This window comes from Centroberyx gerrardi, chromosome 14 (genome assembly GCF_048128805.1).
Source record: "Centroberyx gerrardi isolate f3 chromosome 14, fCenGer3.hap1.cur.20231027, whole genome shotgun sequence".
Lineage (NCBI taxonomy): Eukaryota > Metazoa > Chordata > Actinopteri > Beryciformes > Berycidae > Centroberyx > Centroberyx gerrardi.
The window spans coordinates 13,417,870-13,433,465 of record NC_136010.1 but is presented as its reverse complement, the minus strand read 5'-3'; the positions used below and the strand labels follow the sequence as shown (position 1 = coordinate 13,433,465).

Here is a 15,596-nt window from a genome sequence, read left to right as displayed (position 1 = left end):
TGCTCCTATCAGCAATCAGCCAGAGTTAATGGCGAGAGCCTGAGGCTGGCTGATTGGAGCCAGGCTACACATCAGTCAAGACAAACCCAGCATTGCACCATAGCTCAGGCTACAACTATTCAAGTCCATCTTCCGCCTGACCACAATACATGTGCCTCAGTTCGACAATCAGATGGTGTGCGATGACATTCCGACTCAACGATAAATTCAACCGGACTGTAGCCTGATGATGACACAAGCCGTGACTCAGCTTGACCTGTTTCGCGTCGACAGCTGAGGGTCCAGCGTTAGTCTCTCATACTTGACTGTGGCCTCTGAGATCTGAGCCAGGCGCTCCAGTTTCTCTCTAACCCTCTCACATGAAAGTGGGTCAGGGTTTGACCCATAGTCCCTCTGTTGAACCATATGACTGTATGCCGGGTCACGGTTTGACCTGTCTGACCCTATCACTGTAAAGTGGGCCAGGGTCAGAAGCTAGGGAACAGAGAGAGCTAGACGCACAGCTGCTGTGGTCCCAGCCGGGTGGCCCCATTTGTTTTCTTTCTTTCTGTCTTTCTTTCTTTCTTTCTTTCTTTCTTTCTTTCTTTTCTTTCTTTCTTTTCTTTCTTCCTTTTCTTTCTTTCTTTCCTCCACCAGATCAAAGCGCTGCCATTCCCTCTCTCCAAAGAGAAGAAAAAGAAAAGAATTAATACTAATGGTGCTGGGAGCAGAGGAATAAAGCGTCAGGGTAATTACCCAGCAATCACTGCAGCATTCCGCAGCCGAGGGGGGCAGAGATAGGGTCTTGAGCCTAAAGAGCATGGACGTGGATCAACTTGGCCAGCACACACTGACACACACACATACTCACACACATGCACACTCACATACACACTCAGCCTAGCCTACACAAGTGCAATCTGTCTTCATTGAACAGCTCTGGGTCTCTCCCTGCTCCTTTTTCTCTGTGGCCAAGCAGGAGAAATCACTATGAAAACAACACTTGCTCCGTCTTTCTCACCGTTTCTCTCTCCCTCCTCTCTGTCTCTGTGTGTGAACGTGTGTGTCTATATGTGTGTTGTATGTGTGTGTGTGTGTGTGTGTGTGTGTGCCAGTATGTGTTGGTGTCTAATTGATATGTATGAATGCAGTGGAGGGTCTGTGTGTGAATGACTTTCTGGAGGAATGTGTGGGGAGAGGGGGAGGATGTCTGCTTGTCATATGGTGTAAGTGCTATAGGCAGCCCCCGTTGTCTGAAACTGGCCCAACATTTATGATAATAATCACAGCCTGATTGTGTGTGTGTGTGTGTACGTGCGTGTGTTCCTCAGGGATCAGTATGTTCAGAATAAGCCCATATGTTACAGTGGAAGAACACTGTGAGAGAATTGGACAAGTGGATATGGGTGTCTGTTTTTGTATGTGGGTTTGTATGCATGCGGATGTGTGTGTGTATCTGTGTGTGTTCATACTGCATGCTTGTTTCTCTGTATGCATGCGATTGTATGCCTGCGTCTGCCTGCCTTTGTGTGTGTTTATGTGCATATATGCGCCCGCATTCGTATGAGCGCACGTGTGTGTGTTGCTGATGGACACAGAGCGTCTTTGTTTTTCCAAACAGGCGCTGGTGGTTAGCAGCAGAATGACTGTTAGGGCAACAGAGAGGAAGCCGCTGTGAGAGTCACAGGCCTCGCTCGTAATCGGAGTGAAACCCGTAGAAAATTCTGTCTCTCTCACTCGATCCCGCTCCCACACTGACAGATCGTTTTCCATGACCGTACGACGGGAGAGGGCTGCCTGCTTGGCATGTCAGCGCTGGATACTGTCAGACGCATGGTCATTTTTGGTTGGAGGGCACGGGTGGTTTGGCACAAGCCGGCAGAGCCGATATAGAGAGAGACGTGCAGGCACGCCAGCAGACACACAGGTACACAGTGGCACAACACATGTTTTTGTGCTTTTGTGCCCAGCCCTCCCCTGTTGGCTAGTATTGGCCATCTCATCAAAAGAGCACACAATAAGCCTTTATTCCATCCCTTCATTAGCAAGAAAGAATTTTTTGTGACCCTCTTTTGCTCTATTTTAAGTCTCTTTGACATTTTAGTTCAGACAGAAAAAAAAAATCTTCAAAAGTGTCCTCTGACAGAAATAAAGAATGACTTCTACTTTTCCTCGTCTAGAAAAGTGTGGATGATTTCAGAACCTGAGCATCGCGCTCTGACCCTCCCTTCTCTCCCTCCCTCTCTCGGGCACCACTCGTCTTATGAAGTCATTGTGCTCTGTCGTTCCGGTCGATAACGGATGAGTAATGAGTCCTCGAGCAAAAGGAGCATGACATCAGGAAGGTCATTCGAGGGGAAGAGGGGAAAGGTGTCATTCTCTACTTTAAAGGTCTTGTCCCTTCATACTCATAGTCTGAGGACTCAAAGGACTGTAGCGGTCTGGAGGGGACTGCACAGCCTTGAGCAACTCCCTGATAGTTCCCCTTCAGTGTGTCTTGCTCCGGGACACACATGGCTCATAATAGACAAAACATTGGGTATTACGACGATAAAACCTGGGACCTTCCAGTTACAGGACAGTCTCTCTAACAACTAGGCCTCCCTGCTGTCTTTAGAGAGGATGTATCTCATCTCAAAGGAATTGAGTGCATTTATTCTAACAGCTTCGGGGGGAACTGAACCCCAGTCTCCTGCATGACAAGCAGGGCAGGCTGTTATATTAACAAATGAGCCGCTCTGCTGTTCCCACACTACGGATGCTTCAGAGATAAAAAATGTAACATAAACACATGATATTCTTCATTTTGAAAGAGACGTTTAAGTTGTTGAATCTGAGAGACGGGGCTGTGGCAGCAAATTACCACAGGGGGGCGCCCTCTTACACAGTATTGTGCTTCCACAAACTGTCCCATAGTGCCTGTGTTCCTCTGTTTTAACATGGAGAGATGGGGGTGGGGTGGGGTGGGGTGGGGAGTAGGACGGGGGTTGAATGAAATGCAGGCACACCCTGATCTCATTGAAAAGGTCACTGTCTTCCCTGAGCTTCTTTATGGCCAAATTGTGTTTCTCTTTGAAGAGCCACATCTGAGTGCTTGGTTCCAGGAGGATGTCCTTTATTAACCTGGGAATCAACAACAAGCTCTGACGGCAGCGGAGGGGAACAGTATGCAGGTGTAGAATGTAATGTGTTTGAATGTAACACACACAGACACGCACAAACATAAACACACATACAGACACCATAAAAGTCCAAGTTTAATATGTCCGTGCTTTGCTTGGATCACAGTATGTGATTGTGGAGTACTCGAAGTAGCAGTATGATCTTTCCAGTATGAGGTCTTTCATCATGTTTCTGTTTGAGTGTGACCTAGATTTCTCCGGGGAAGTACACTGTGTTACTACATATTGTTCAGTTTGCGGTTATTTTCCCTGTGTGTGTTTATATGTGTGTGTGTGTGTGTTTGTGTGTGTGCGCGCGTGCGTGTGTGTATGCGTGCGCGTACACGTCGATGCCAGGGTCTCTGGGTTTTACAACTGTCTCTGTCATATTTTCAGAGGCGATGACAAGCACAGAGGAATGAATTGCCTTTCAGAAAGGGCGACCAATTATTGTTTGGTATTTTTATTGGTCCAAAAGAGTTTTAAAAATACAAATGATCGCATTTTTATGGTGGTCACGCTCTATGCTGGTCTCCTTTGTGTTCTGCAGAAATGATTCCTCGGGAGGACACGGAGCCGGTTCCAGTTCTTAGTTTGGATGGAACACAGACGGGTCGCCCGGGTTTGTGGTTCTGCTCCGGAACGAGCTGCTTTTAGATCAAGACTTTTAGCCAGAGGAACGGGGCCTGATACTGTTTCACTAACTTCTCTCCCATTACATTAGAACTCAGCTTGTCTTAATCATGATCATGCTGTACAGTCTGCAACCGCAATGCAACAACTGGGTTCCCACTGGATATCAAAGCCCACTGACTGTGGAGAATAGAAGTGGGGAGCGCTGCAGTGCTTGGAAATTTTATTGTTGACGTTTGTAACCCTTTTCACCTCAAATAAATGTACCTTGTTTGGAGGATGTCCCCTGTTTTTTTTATGTTTGTCACTCTTTTTTTAAATCGAAGCCAAGCCCATCAAATTTCATCATGATTCATCCCACAGATTACAATATCCCACAACCTTACAATATCTTACAGCACTCTTATTTAGTTGCACTGGAGAACTAGTACTGTAGATAGCACATCCAAAGTCAGGGTCAGCAGCGGGTAACTGTGCATCATCACCCCCACTTTTAAAGAGAACCCGCTCTTGTCCTATCAGCTTGTGGATAAGGTTATCACAGTCAAAACAGCGTGGCCGTAAACAGTTTTGGGCCATGTGTGTGTGTGGGGGAGATGACTGAGACAGACGTCATGGTCTTTAAACAGGATACATACTCACTGAGACAGACACACCACACCGCAGTGCCTGGCCCATAGAGTCATGGTAGCTGGCTATCCTAGGTGGTCTGCTAGAGGGGAGGTGTGTGTGGTTGGAGAGTGGGATGACATATGCACGGCGGTTTAGTGATAAAAGTATGTGTGTGTGTTTGGCTGGCTGTGTGTCTTTGTGTTCATGTGTGTGTGTGTGTGTGTGTGAATGCGAAATGCGGGAGTACAGTTTGAGGTAGCCTCGTGCACTGAGAGATAAAGTGAACGACTGGTGTTCTTCTCATCATAACAACCACGCTACTGGAAGGGAGGCCCCCTGCCTCCCAAAAAAGCACACGGCTGCCCTGCACCTCGCCCGTCCACAAAAGGCATTTCTCTTCGGAGAGCGTGTTTGGGCTTTGAGAATTCCGGCAGAATTCCTCACCCTCTTTCCCATATCCGCGATTCACGTGACTCGCTCTCATCCGCCCGGTTCAAGGTTCAAGTCGTGTTTAACTTTTTTTTTTCTGCACAATTTCACGGAAGGCCGGGCGACGAGGCTAAATGTTTCGTCGGGGGGTTGTTATTTTGTGTGACCAGGCCAAAGCAAACTAAGCCTGGTGAAGAATGTAATCATTTATCTAGACCAGGGGCGGCATGCTCAATTTGACCTGAAATAGGGCTCTGTGGTGTCCACAGGGACAGGGAGCAAGGGTGTGCATGTGTGTGTATGTATGTGTTTGTGTGTGTGTGTGTTTAGGAAGGGTGGAGAACGAGGTATTTCGAGCTTCTGAGCTGCCACAACCAGAGGCGAAAGTCAGTTATTTGTTTTTATTTGCTCATTTGTTTATTGCGTGTGGAGATAAGCAAGTTCAGGCGTCAGTCTTGTGTAATCTGTCGGCCTTCACCAGCACTAGATGATGTGCAGGTCTTGAATTCTGTGGGCTGTGGCACTACCATTAGCACTCAAGAGTCTAGATCCCTTGGGAAATGAGCTCCTTAAGAAAAGTAACTCTTCAGCCATCTCACTTCAAATGGGAGAATAAGAGAGGGAACCCATATAAACCCCCCCCACCCCACCCCCCCACTCTCTCTCTCTCTCTCTCTCTCTCTCTCACTCCCTCACACACACACACACAGTCAGCTAACACACCCCTCGCAATCATGTGAATTACTGGGAAAGTTATCTAGCTTTGGTAGTGTGAAGCTTTCCCATCATTCCCCAAAGGGGCTCATTTCCCTATCGCTTGTGCATCGACCTACCAGAGCTTTCGGCTTGGTGGTGTAATCACTGTCATTAAGATACCAAGATCTGCTCGGGGGTCCTAGCTGCTTTCCCCACCCCCTCCTGCCACTTTCCCTCCAAAGATAAAGCCAAGATGGCCGCCTTCAGTCCTCCCTCTTACCCTCCAGGGAGCAGAGAACACAAAAGTATGTGGCCTAATTGGATTCGTTTGTAAAATAGCTGTGGAGATTTGGACATTATCTATCTATGCACCCATGACTGGAATGCAGCTTTTTCTCCCCCTTGGACATTTTTTTACCATGTCACCATTTCAGTTAAAATGTGGTCTCATGGTGGCCTGAAGTGCTTTTCTTGGTTTTTATTGGTTTCTTATGTTCATTAAATGATGAATTCTTTTGAGTGCATGCGCCTTTCTTTTGTACAATGCAAGCCCTCAGAAATAGGACAGCTGGGGTCGAATGTGGTATTAATGCTTTGCAGCAGTGAGTGAATGGTGCTTTGTCTGTATATAGAAAACCACTGAAGAAGTGGTTAAATGGAAAAACATAGATGTTACTGTATAGAGTCCACAAAGTTACCAAACTGAGGTGGCTTTTTTTTTATCCAGAAGATAATGATTCAAGTATTTAAAGGAATGTAGTGTGCCTGTAGAAATTATGAAATCTTTGATACGCAACAAGCAAGCAACGTGTCAGCAGATGTACTGTCCCTTTGTGATTGCTTTATAGACCTCTAGAGTCTCATTGTGTTGCACTGTGTCCTACCCCAGCTGCATCTGCTAGTGTTTTGTTTGGTACAGCTTGGAGCGTTCTGTGTGTGTGTGTGTGTGTGTGCGCGTGCGTGCGTGTGTGTCTTTGTGTGTGTTTGTATTCTGTTCTGTGGATGTTCATCAGATAAAGGCTGTTGAACACCACAGCTGGCAATTACACTGCCACTTTAGGGACATGAGGTTAGCCACAGAGAGGCAGACACAGAGACACAGTCCCTTAAGTCAATGGGCTAAATTAACTCTAGTACTGTACTAAAACCGATACAGTAAACCACCCTTTTCTCAGACCGTCTTATCAGTGGAAAGATCCAAGAGGATGAAAAGGATGCAGAATGCTTTTAAAATGCAACGGCTGTGTTGTTTACACCTCTCCATTAAGCCTTCTACGCAGAAATCTCTGTTCGTGCATCCAGCCGTAATTGTCTTTAACCAAGCCATACAGTGGAGGCTTTCATTGCTGCTCATCTTCGAGATGCCAGGCCGGAATGGAAGACATTACAGCAGGAAATCGGAGAATGAAGCCAGGGGCTGAGCACACCATTCAGTGTCTAGATTCATCTTCTCGATGAATCAGCGGTCAATGGGATCATTTCATTTCTTGGTAGTGTTGGTACCACTAGGTCTCCATCCATGGTGCATTCGGGCGCATTATGTGTGTGCAACTTAACTTTCATGTTCAATCTAGACTGTAGCGCCTATGATGCTTGCAATCTTTGTGATTGTTATGGTATTTGTTTCACATTTCAAAATGATACTAACCTCTCCTCTTCACTATCTCTGTCTCTCTTTCTCTCTCTCTCTCTCTCTCTCTCTCTCTCTCTCTCTCTCCAGATAGAGAACCTGTTGGAGCAGCTGAAGGATAAGGACAAGCAGCTGGCTGGGCTGAGGGAGAGGGTCAAGGGCCTTCAAACTGACTCCAGCAACACAGACACGGCCCTGGCCACGCTGGAGGAGGCCCTGTCCGAAAAGGTACTGAATGGAGGGAGGGTTGGAGAGAGGGTGGCCATCAAAAAAGCCACAGGGTGGACAGAGGGTAAAGGTGGAAGTCAAGAAAGGTGGAGGCCCTGTCAGCTTGTCAGCAAAGAGACTCAAAGGAGGGAGGGGTGAAGGAAGGGTGAGGGTGGAGGATGAGGGAGATGTGGCCCTGCCAGAAAAGTTTCTGGATGGAGGGTGGGAAAGATTAAACAAGCTAACAATAAAGAGAAAATGAGTTGTACGCAGAGAGAAGATAGGGTGTGTCAGAGCAGCATAGTTATGTCCTTGGCCACACAATATCAAAGACGAGGTCTATAAATCATTCAGATCTAGACAGTGACAACAAGCTTAACATTTAAGTTTCCTTGGCAACAAAGTAATAGTTCAGCAACCATGGGACCAGCACTTGGTCCAGAATACGTTTTGGACCCAGTCAGGCAGTAGTAACTGCAATTTTATCCTAAGTTGTTTGCTTTTTTGTGACTCAGCCTCATAATTTAGTAACAGCCTCATAATTTATAGACCTTGGACCACACCAGATGAGGTCCTGTTTGAAAAAAACAATGGAGAGAGGGAGGCACTAGACGGAGCGAGGGCTAAGGTGGAGGTAGACGGAGCATTAGACACTGTCTGTAACTGCACTGAAAAGGGAGGGAATGATCTATAGAATAAGAGGAGGATGGATTTTTTTGAAAGGGGGAGGAAGGGAAGGACGGAAAGTGGAATGGCAGTGCAGACACGGCCCCGACAGAAGAAGAGGCCTTGTAACAGAGGGAGGGATGGAGAGGTCATGGAATGCAAGGGTGGAGACAGAGGAGTAATGACTGACTGCACTGCAAGATATATGAAAGACAAAGAGGAAAAACAGAGCTGGAGCGAGAAATTACAATTACAGAGGATCGGACGGGGCCGGACATTCAGTAACAGATAACGCAGCAGTGCACATGTAACGGTATAGAAGAAGAGAATGAGTAACTGTGACAGTGAGTGCAGTAGAATGAGAGAGACGTTGCAGGCATGATGTAAAGTCTCAAGGGGATGTTTACAGCTCCAGTCCAATGTTAGTGTAATATCAGCTCTGTATCTAACTCTGCCTTATACACAGTCTATGCACAGCTTCTCTTACCTTATCTATTGGCCCTAATAACGTACCGTATAGCCAGAACGTCTCGCTGCTTTAAACAAGATTGACTGGCCTGCATAACTTGTATTATACATATGAGCATTGTACTGTATGCATCCATACGCACAGGAAGATACAGTATAGCGTAAAACTATAGTGCCGAACAATTTCCAATATTCATGATGATCTAAGCCGACTTTCTCCACACGGGTGTTCAGTGAGCCGCTCTACCTTACAGTTTGAGTCTGGCTGTGTGTGAGTGGATGGGCTGGATGTTGGTCGTAAACATCCAGCGTTTGTTGTTCTCTGGCAGTGTGAGAGAGCAGCTGGTCTTCATAAAGCCTCACCTCAGCACTAGTGAGTTAGCCCGCCGCCACCGCTAACACTAAAAGATTAAACGCCTCCCTGGCCACTGCGGCCTTTTGTTTTCAGTAATTTACACTATATTTCGTCGCGTAAGTCATTTAGCCAGTAAAAGCCCATTGATTTCCCAGAATTCCCGGATGAATAGGCCACTTTCGGGAAGCATGGAAAATTGTACTCATACCAAGAAGCTGGAATCCTGATGTAAATTCTTGTTTTGAAAGATGTTGTTTTTTTCCATCTATACAAAGTCTTGGTGATGTGTTTATGTATTTGGAGTGATGGTTACAGGGTGCCATGTCTAATGGGTCACAGGCTTGATGTCGGGCCTTACACCAATGACATTAAGGGCTTCTATACTATACCATTACTATGGACATGTCAAATCTTAATCTTGCGTTGTATACACTGAACCGTTGATTTCAGAGTGATTCCATATTGCTTAGCTTTGTTGTATGTGAAAAATGATTGCTAGCACATGTTTGTTGGTACTGCAGGCTAAAGGATGGTTGCTAGTTTACATGTTTGTTGGTACTACAGGCTAAAATGGCTGCTAGTTAACAGTTTACAGTACAACAAGAGGTCCCAATTAGGACAGTTATGGATGTCCAGCTGTACTGCATGTTCCACAGTGGCAGCCAGAGGTTAGCACTGCGTGGGGGGAGCGCACATTTGTGTGTCTGCATATGTACATATGTTTGTGTGTGTTTGTGTCTTTCGTGTGGCATTTGTGTTTGTGTATTTCTGTATGCATGATTAACTTGACTTAGGTGTGCTCTGGCCTGCCAAGTGTAAACTCATGTCAGGGACTCACGGAAGAGAGTCAATGAAAACATTCTAAGTGGAACCGGACAGGAGGGTTCTTGGGTCCTGAACGGGTCCGGGCATCTGTGTGTGTGTGTGTGTGTGTGTGTGTGTGTGTCTGCTTTCTTTCAGGAGGCCCATGGACTTGAGATTTAGACACATTTAATTTCCTTTGATTGTGCTGAATTGCATTGCATTCAAGTTAATTGAATTAAGATTCATTCAATCAAGAATTGTTTACTTTGTGCTCGCAGAACTCAGTCAACTAATAGACTCGGTTTTGGCCAATGTGTGTTCCATTCTGTTTGCGACACTTTGACTCACACAATACTGAGATGTTTTCACTTAGAATGATCTTTTATCACCTAAATTTGTTTTTGTTGCCGGCAGACTTTGAAATGAATAGAATAATCACACAATAAACTGTAAATCCCTTTTCTGTGTCGGCCCATCTGTTTACCCAGAAACCACTTCTGATGCAGCCTACATATAATTCAGCTGTGATGAGGAGAACGTTGGCGAGCCTTGCAGACTTTGTGGTGAACACAGGGTGTGTGTAATGTGTTTACAAGAGCCAGTGTGTGTGTTGCTAATCACACACCCTGTCACAAACCTGCTCTTGGAGCCAGTCACTAGCCACAGTGCTGTGGTTCTAATTAGCAGGCTGGGGCATTGTGCCCATGCCAAGCCCTACTCTTTGGTGTGTGTATGTGTGTGTGTGTGTGTGTGTGTGTGTCTGTATGCCTGTCTGTGTATGTGTGTCTTAACCGGTGTGTTTACATGTGCTCTATTCCCCTTAGCCTCATAGAGGCAGGTTTTATTATCACATCCTGGTCTCTCTCCCTAAACCCCAAACATCCTAGAGATATTTCAAAGTGCGGGGAAAACACCCAGGGCCTATTAGCTGTGTGGTCTGTCTCTCTCTCTCTCTCTCTCTCTCTCTCTCTCTTTCTCTTCTAAACCCCACTATATTGCTGTACTGTGCCAGGTCTAGTTAGCGGTGTATTTGTCCAATCACCCAGGGGTTTAAAGCTGCCAATCATGCGGTGATGCCACATCGTAAAGCCTCGTTGCTGAGCCGTGCTCCGCGCCTAAATAAACACCTGAATAAACACCTTGATAATCACTTCAGTCCACACCTAAACACACACACATACACCTGAACACACACCTACTACACACACCTTGCATGCTCTGCCACCCGTGGTCTGTACCTGGGCTCCAGCCAATGCCCAAAGCCCTGGCCCTCCCGCCGTCCGATGTGATTAGAGAATAGAGAAAATTATGATGTAAATATTCCAACTTGGTTTATCAGTAGGTAAGGTGGAGTGATTAACAAGTGATCTCCTCTCCAATAAATCTCTTTCTGTCCCTCACCCCCTCTCTTCTTCCCTCCCTGTCTGTGTTCTACTTGGCTCTGATGTTCCTGCTATTATTTATACTAGTATTATTTATGATGGGCTTTTATGAGTTTGTCTTTGGCCTCACTTTGCAAAGCAGTACTGCCGGCTAGCATATTCAGTGAGAGACTGGCTCAACAGTCTCAACAATGAGTGAAGGACTGAAATCCAACATGGCTGACAATCTTGTGTGAGAATGGGAGGCAAAACAACACTTTAACGGCCATTTTATCACCTTTCTTAAATCTGAACAAGTAGATGTGCAGATGATAGTGGTAGCTGTCTTAGCCTTTACCTTACTCTTCCTCTCCAAACTATCTTTTTTTTTCTTTCTCTTCTCATCTCAGGAGCGAGTGATCGAGAATCTGCGCGATCAGAGGGAGCGGGAGGACAGGGTTCGGCTGGAGGAGATGGAGCTGATGAGGAAGGAGAACCTGGAGTTGAAGGACAGACTCTCAGCCCTGCAGCCCCAAAACCTGTCCCAGAGCCAGGCTACCAACCCCAGCCTGAGCCCCAACCACAGGCCTGACATAGAGGTCAGTATGGGGCAGGGGACAGGAGGGGTGTGTGTGTGTGTGTGTTGAGCAGTTTAATGAATGTTTTGGATGCAGATATAATGGTAACTATGGAAGAACAGGAACAAGAGAAGTTGGGAGAGATGCCATTAGAAAGTGTGTGGGTGTGTGTTGCAGGGCTGTGTGCTAACATGTTGCACCAATATTATTACACAGTAACACATTTAATAACATTATTACTGTAATTTACTCAGCAACAATTAATGTGACAAATTACTATTTCAATTTCAGTAACAATATTAGCTATCAATCTAAAAAGAAACTGTTACTTTTGAAGATTGAAACTATATCCCACCCTCATCCTGTGATTCATTTTCATCAGAATTTGTTGTTGTCCTCTCAGCTGACACAAAGACACACTAAGTTAACTTAAATGAAAGACGGCAGGAAAGTTTAAATCATCTGGGTGGCATTACTCTCACTGTTTTATTGAGAAAAAGGGTGACAACGACATTGGACACTGTTTGGTTGGTTCATTCACACAGAGGCGTACAGGCAAGGCAATTAGTTATCCAAATTTTTGACAGTAAGTGGTAAGAGGATGCAATTTTGGGGGTGTAATGGTGTGCATGTGTGTGTGCAAACTGTACACACTCATGATTGCCAGTCTGGTATATGTGCAGAGACACGCAGTCATCAATATTTCATCTTCATCCACATCATAACAGACTCGCACATGCTGTACCACTTGTCCCAAGCTCTAGAATAAGCCCATACTCCAAACCACACACACACACACATCATAAAACAAATAACAAAGCGCGCCTTTCTCAAATCCTTTTACTGTCGAATACCTCAAACAAACATCACACTTATAATTATTTTTTTATTGTACAAAAAGAATTAGAAGAATTTAGTTTTACAGCCACTGTGCAGTGGTTGTAATAGGCCGCCTGCACCCTGTATTTACACTGCTAACATCTACAGTAAAAGTAATTCTTCTCTCTCTTACCTCCCTGTGTGCATCTGCGATATTGTTAGCAACTCCCCAGCAAAGGGCCTGCCTGCACTACTTTGTTCCGCAGGATGAAGGGATGAATTAAGAGAGAGTGATTTATGGATGTAAAAGATCCCTCCATCCCTGTTCGGGTGCCAAGTCAGAGGCCTCGCTCTCTTTCTCTTTTTCCTCTCCCAGGCTTACAAGCCAGGACAGACTCTTGCCCTGCCAGAATTTATGAGAATGTTTTCTTTTATACTCATAAAAAGCATACACATCTCATTCCTCTGAAATGATATCTTGTTGAATGTTGACGCGGCACCACATGAAAGGGACAGCAGCTCAATAGCTCTTTGTAGCAAGCAGATGCACACTCTGACAGAAGTGTTGCCATAATTGGACTATTTTGTGTACTCGGCAGCAATCAGGCCTGTTATGTAAACTTGCAGATTCTTCAAAAAGACAGATAATGTTTGTGTGTTTATATGAGTTTTTGTGTGTGTGTATCTGTCTGTGCATGCACGCAGGCACATAAAAGACTGTGTGTGTGTGTGTCTGTGTGTTGCTGTGTCTGTGTCTGTCTCCGTGTTTGTGTCCATGTCTGTGTGTGTGTGTGTGTGTGTGTGTGCACGTGTGTGCATGTGTATGTGTGTGTGCATGTCTGTGTTCTCATCATGCATGAGTGTGTAAGTGTGAGTGTGTTGGTGTGTTTGATCCTATTGTAGTGCAGTGGAGTGTGAGAGGTTGTGAAGCTGTAATGCCCAGTGGGCCAGAGGTGAGCTGACATGCTGCCTTAGATTAGACTTTAATCAGCCTGACCTACCACACACACACACACACACACACACACACACACACACACACACACACACCCCGCAAGGCCACAGAGCAGTGTATGACATGATTTGATGCTGACTGGCACCTGTACTTCAGTTACAACAACTAGAATACTGCTGTTATCAGCTGTTATCACGTTTCCAAATTTGTAAACTTTTCAAGAAAAGGTTTCATAAATCCAATGCTTGTAGAATTTTCTCAACCTATAGTGGAGCCATGTGAAAAATGCACATGTGAATTTTGGTGCAATGACATGTGAATTGTCTCTCTGCATTGCGAAATTAAGTTTTCAAGTGAAACAAATGTACTGACAGGTGAAAAAAACACTTTACACCTATGAAACATATGAAAACCAAAATGTCTCCAAAAATGTGCTGCAAATTCACGTGTTGGTTGAGTTTTCCTTCAATTGAAGTTAAAACATGAAAATCACCAAAAATGGAGTTACAAGGTTTTCACCCGACAGCGCTGATGTGTAGCCTTTTACCTCGGCGCTCCACATCAAGCCGAATGCAGTTTGTGTTTGCCGACAGGTTATGTACACACAGTGGCCCACTCACTGTATCTGCAGATGTTTGTATGACTGAGTCAGCCATGCTGTTAAGGGAGGTTTTTATCTTGACCTGAGAGTTGTGTTGACTTCACTGCATCCTCATCCTCTTCCTATAAAACAGTATTTGTTGATTCCTAGGTTAATAAAGAACTTCCTCCTAGAAGCAAACACTCCGATGTAGTTCTTCAAAGAGAAACGCAGTTTGGCCATAAAGAAGCTCAGGGAAGGCAGTGACCTTTTCAGAGAGGGTCGGCTTAAATCAGCAAGCAGGCACCACGCCTCCACTGAGTCCTATGGTGGTCTTCTCAGACCGGACGGCCCTCTCTGATGTCTTCCCAAATTCTTGCCTTTTCTTTTTTTTGTTGTTTTTCTCTTCATCGCTCTCTCTCTCAGCACTTCATTCCAATGTGTTTGGATAGAGAGCTTGATGAGATATGAGTCCCACAGGGGCAAATGATAATTTAGAGATAAGATCGATCAATCACTGATTAGTTCCCTGACAGTGACATATAGAGATCGGCTGCACTCTTAGCCTGAAAGAGAGAGAGTTAGAGAGACAGATATTCCCTTTCTTTTATTTTAAGTCTTCATTGATATTGCTCAGCTACACCACTCTCATGTCTCTCTGTCTTCCCTAACACCCAATCAGCCTCAGTGTTGCCGGGCAGCCTCTGACCAGGGTTTGGATATCCCAAAGCGGGGCCTGGTGGCCACGCATATTTAACTCATTTGTGATATTTACACTTCAGAGAATTTTCCAGGAATGATAATAGTAATTTCAATGACCATATATGTAACTGTATCTTTACAGACCTTCCCCCTGCTGTCATAATATCACAAATTCCTGTCGGACCCACCGTCCTCTCAGTCAGCGCTCTCCTCCCGTCTGTGTTTTCCACTAGAAGAGCATAACAAACTCCAGTCCACTTAGGCCTAATGCGTTTTGCGTTGGCTGAGATTGGGCTTGATGTGTGTGGACGTGTGCGGGGGGCTAGGTGTGGAGGTAATGGGGGGCGAGGACGAGGTAAACATCGGCTCTGCTTGCCATCCCAGAGGGCCAAGCGCTCCCCGTGTTGCACAGGATTTAATCCTTCACACGTGCACGTGTGCATACACACACGGGGACACAAGCTTATGGGGCTCTACGAGGTCACATGCAGGCTCATATATTGTATATGCAATACTGTGTACACACACACACACACTCACACACATACAGACAAAACATCAGATTCAGAGTCTATGATCAAAGTCCATCCATGCCGTTACTGGATGTTATATTTTAACATTCACCATTGTGTTCCTGCTAAGCGACACCATTCTCCATCATACATGCCTGCATCTATATAGAAAGGAATAAGACCCCTAAATCATTTAGTTGTTGTGTTCCATATGCTATGCCCATGGCTGTATCTCCTGTATGCAGGGCCCCACTTGTGCATTTTGTTTATCTGGTGGGATTGTTATGATTGGCAAGCAGTGTTTGTTCAGATTGGCTGGTGGTAATAGTTAACAGACATCTGAACACTCCTTGGGGTTTTTCTAATGACAGACTCAAAAACAGCTACATGTACGGTCCCAGACTTATCTAGAACTGACACTATATTACGGTACTCTGTGTGTGTGTGTG

The 15,596-nt window shown here is 45.4% G+C and overlaps 1 protein-coding gene across 1 annotated transcript in view; it reads left to right on the top strand.

Moving 5' to 3' along the window:
- LOC139928489 (ERC protein 2) overlaps window positions 1-15,596 on the top strand; it is a 150,301-nt gene that overhangs the window by 48,991 nt on the left and 85,714 nt on the right. The window contains exons 8-9 of the mRNA XM_071921060.2: window positions 7,231-7,368; window positions 11,412-11,600. Of these exons, the coding sequence (XP_071777161.1) occupies window positions 7,231-7,368; window positions 11,412-11,600 (327 nt within the window). The remainder of the gene's footprint in view (window positions 1-7,230; window positions 7,369-11,411; window positions 11,601-15,596) is intronic.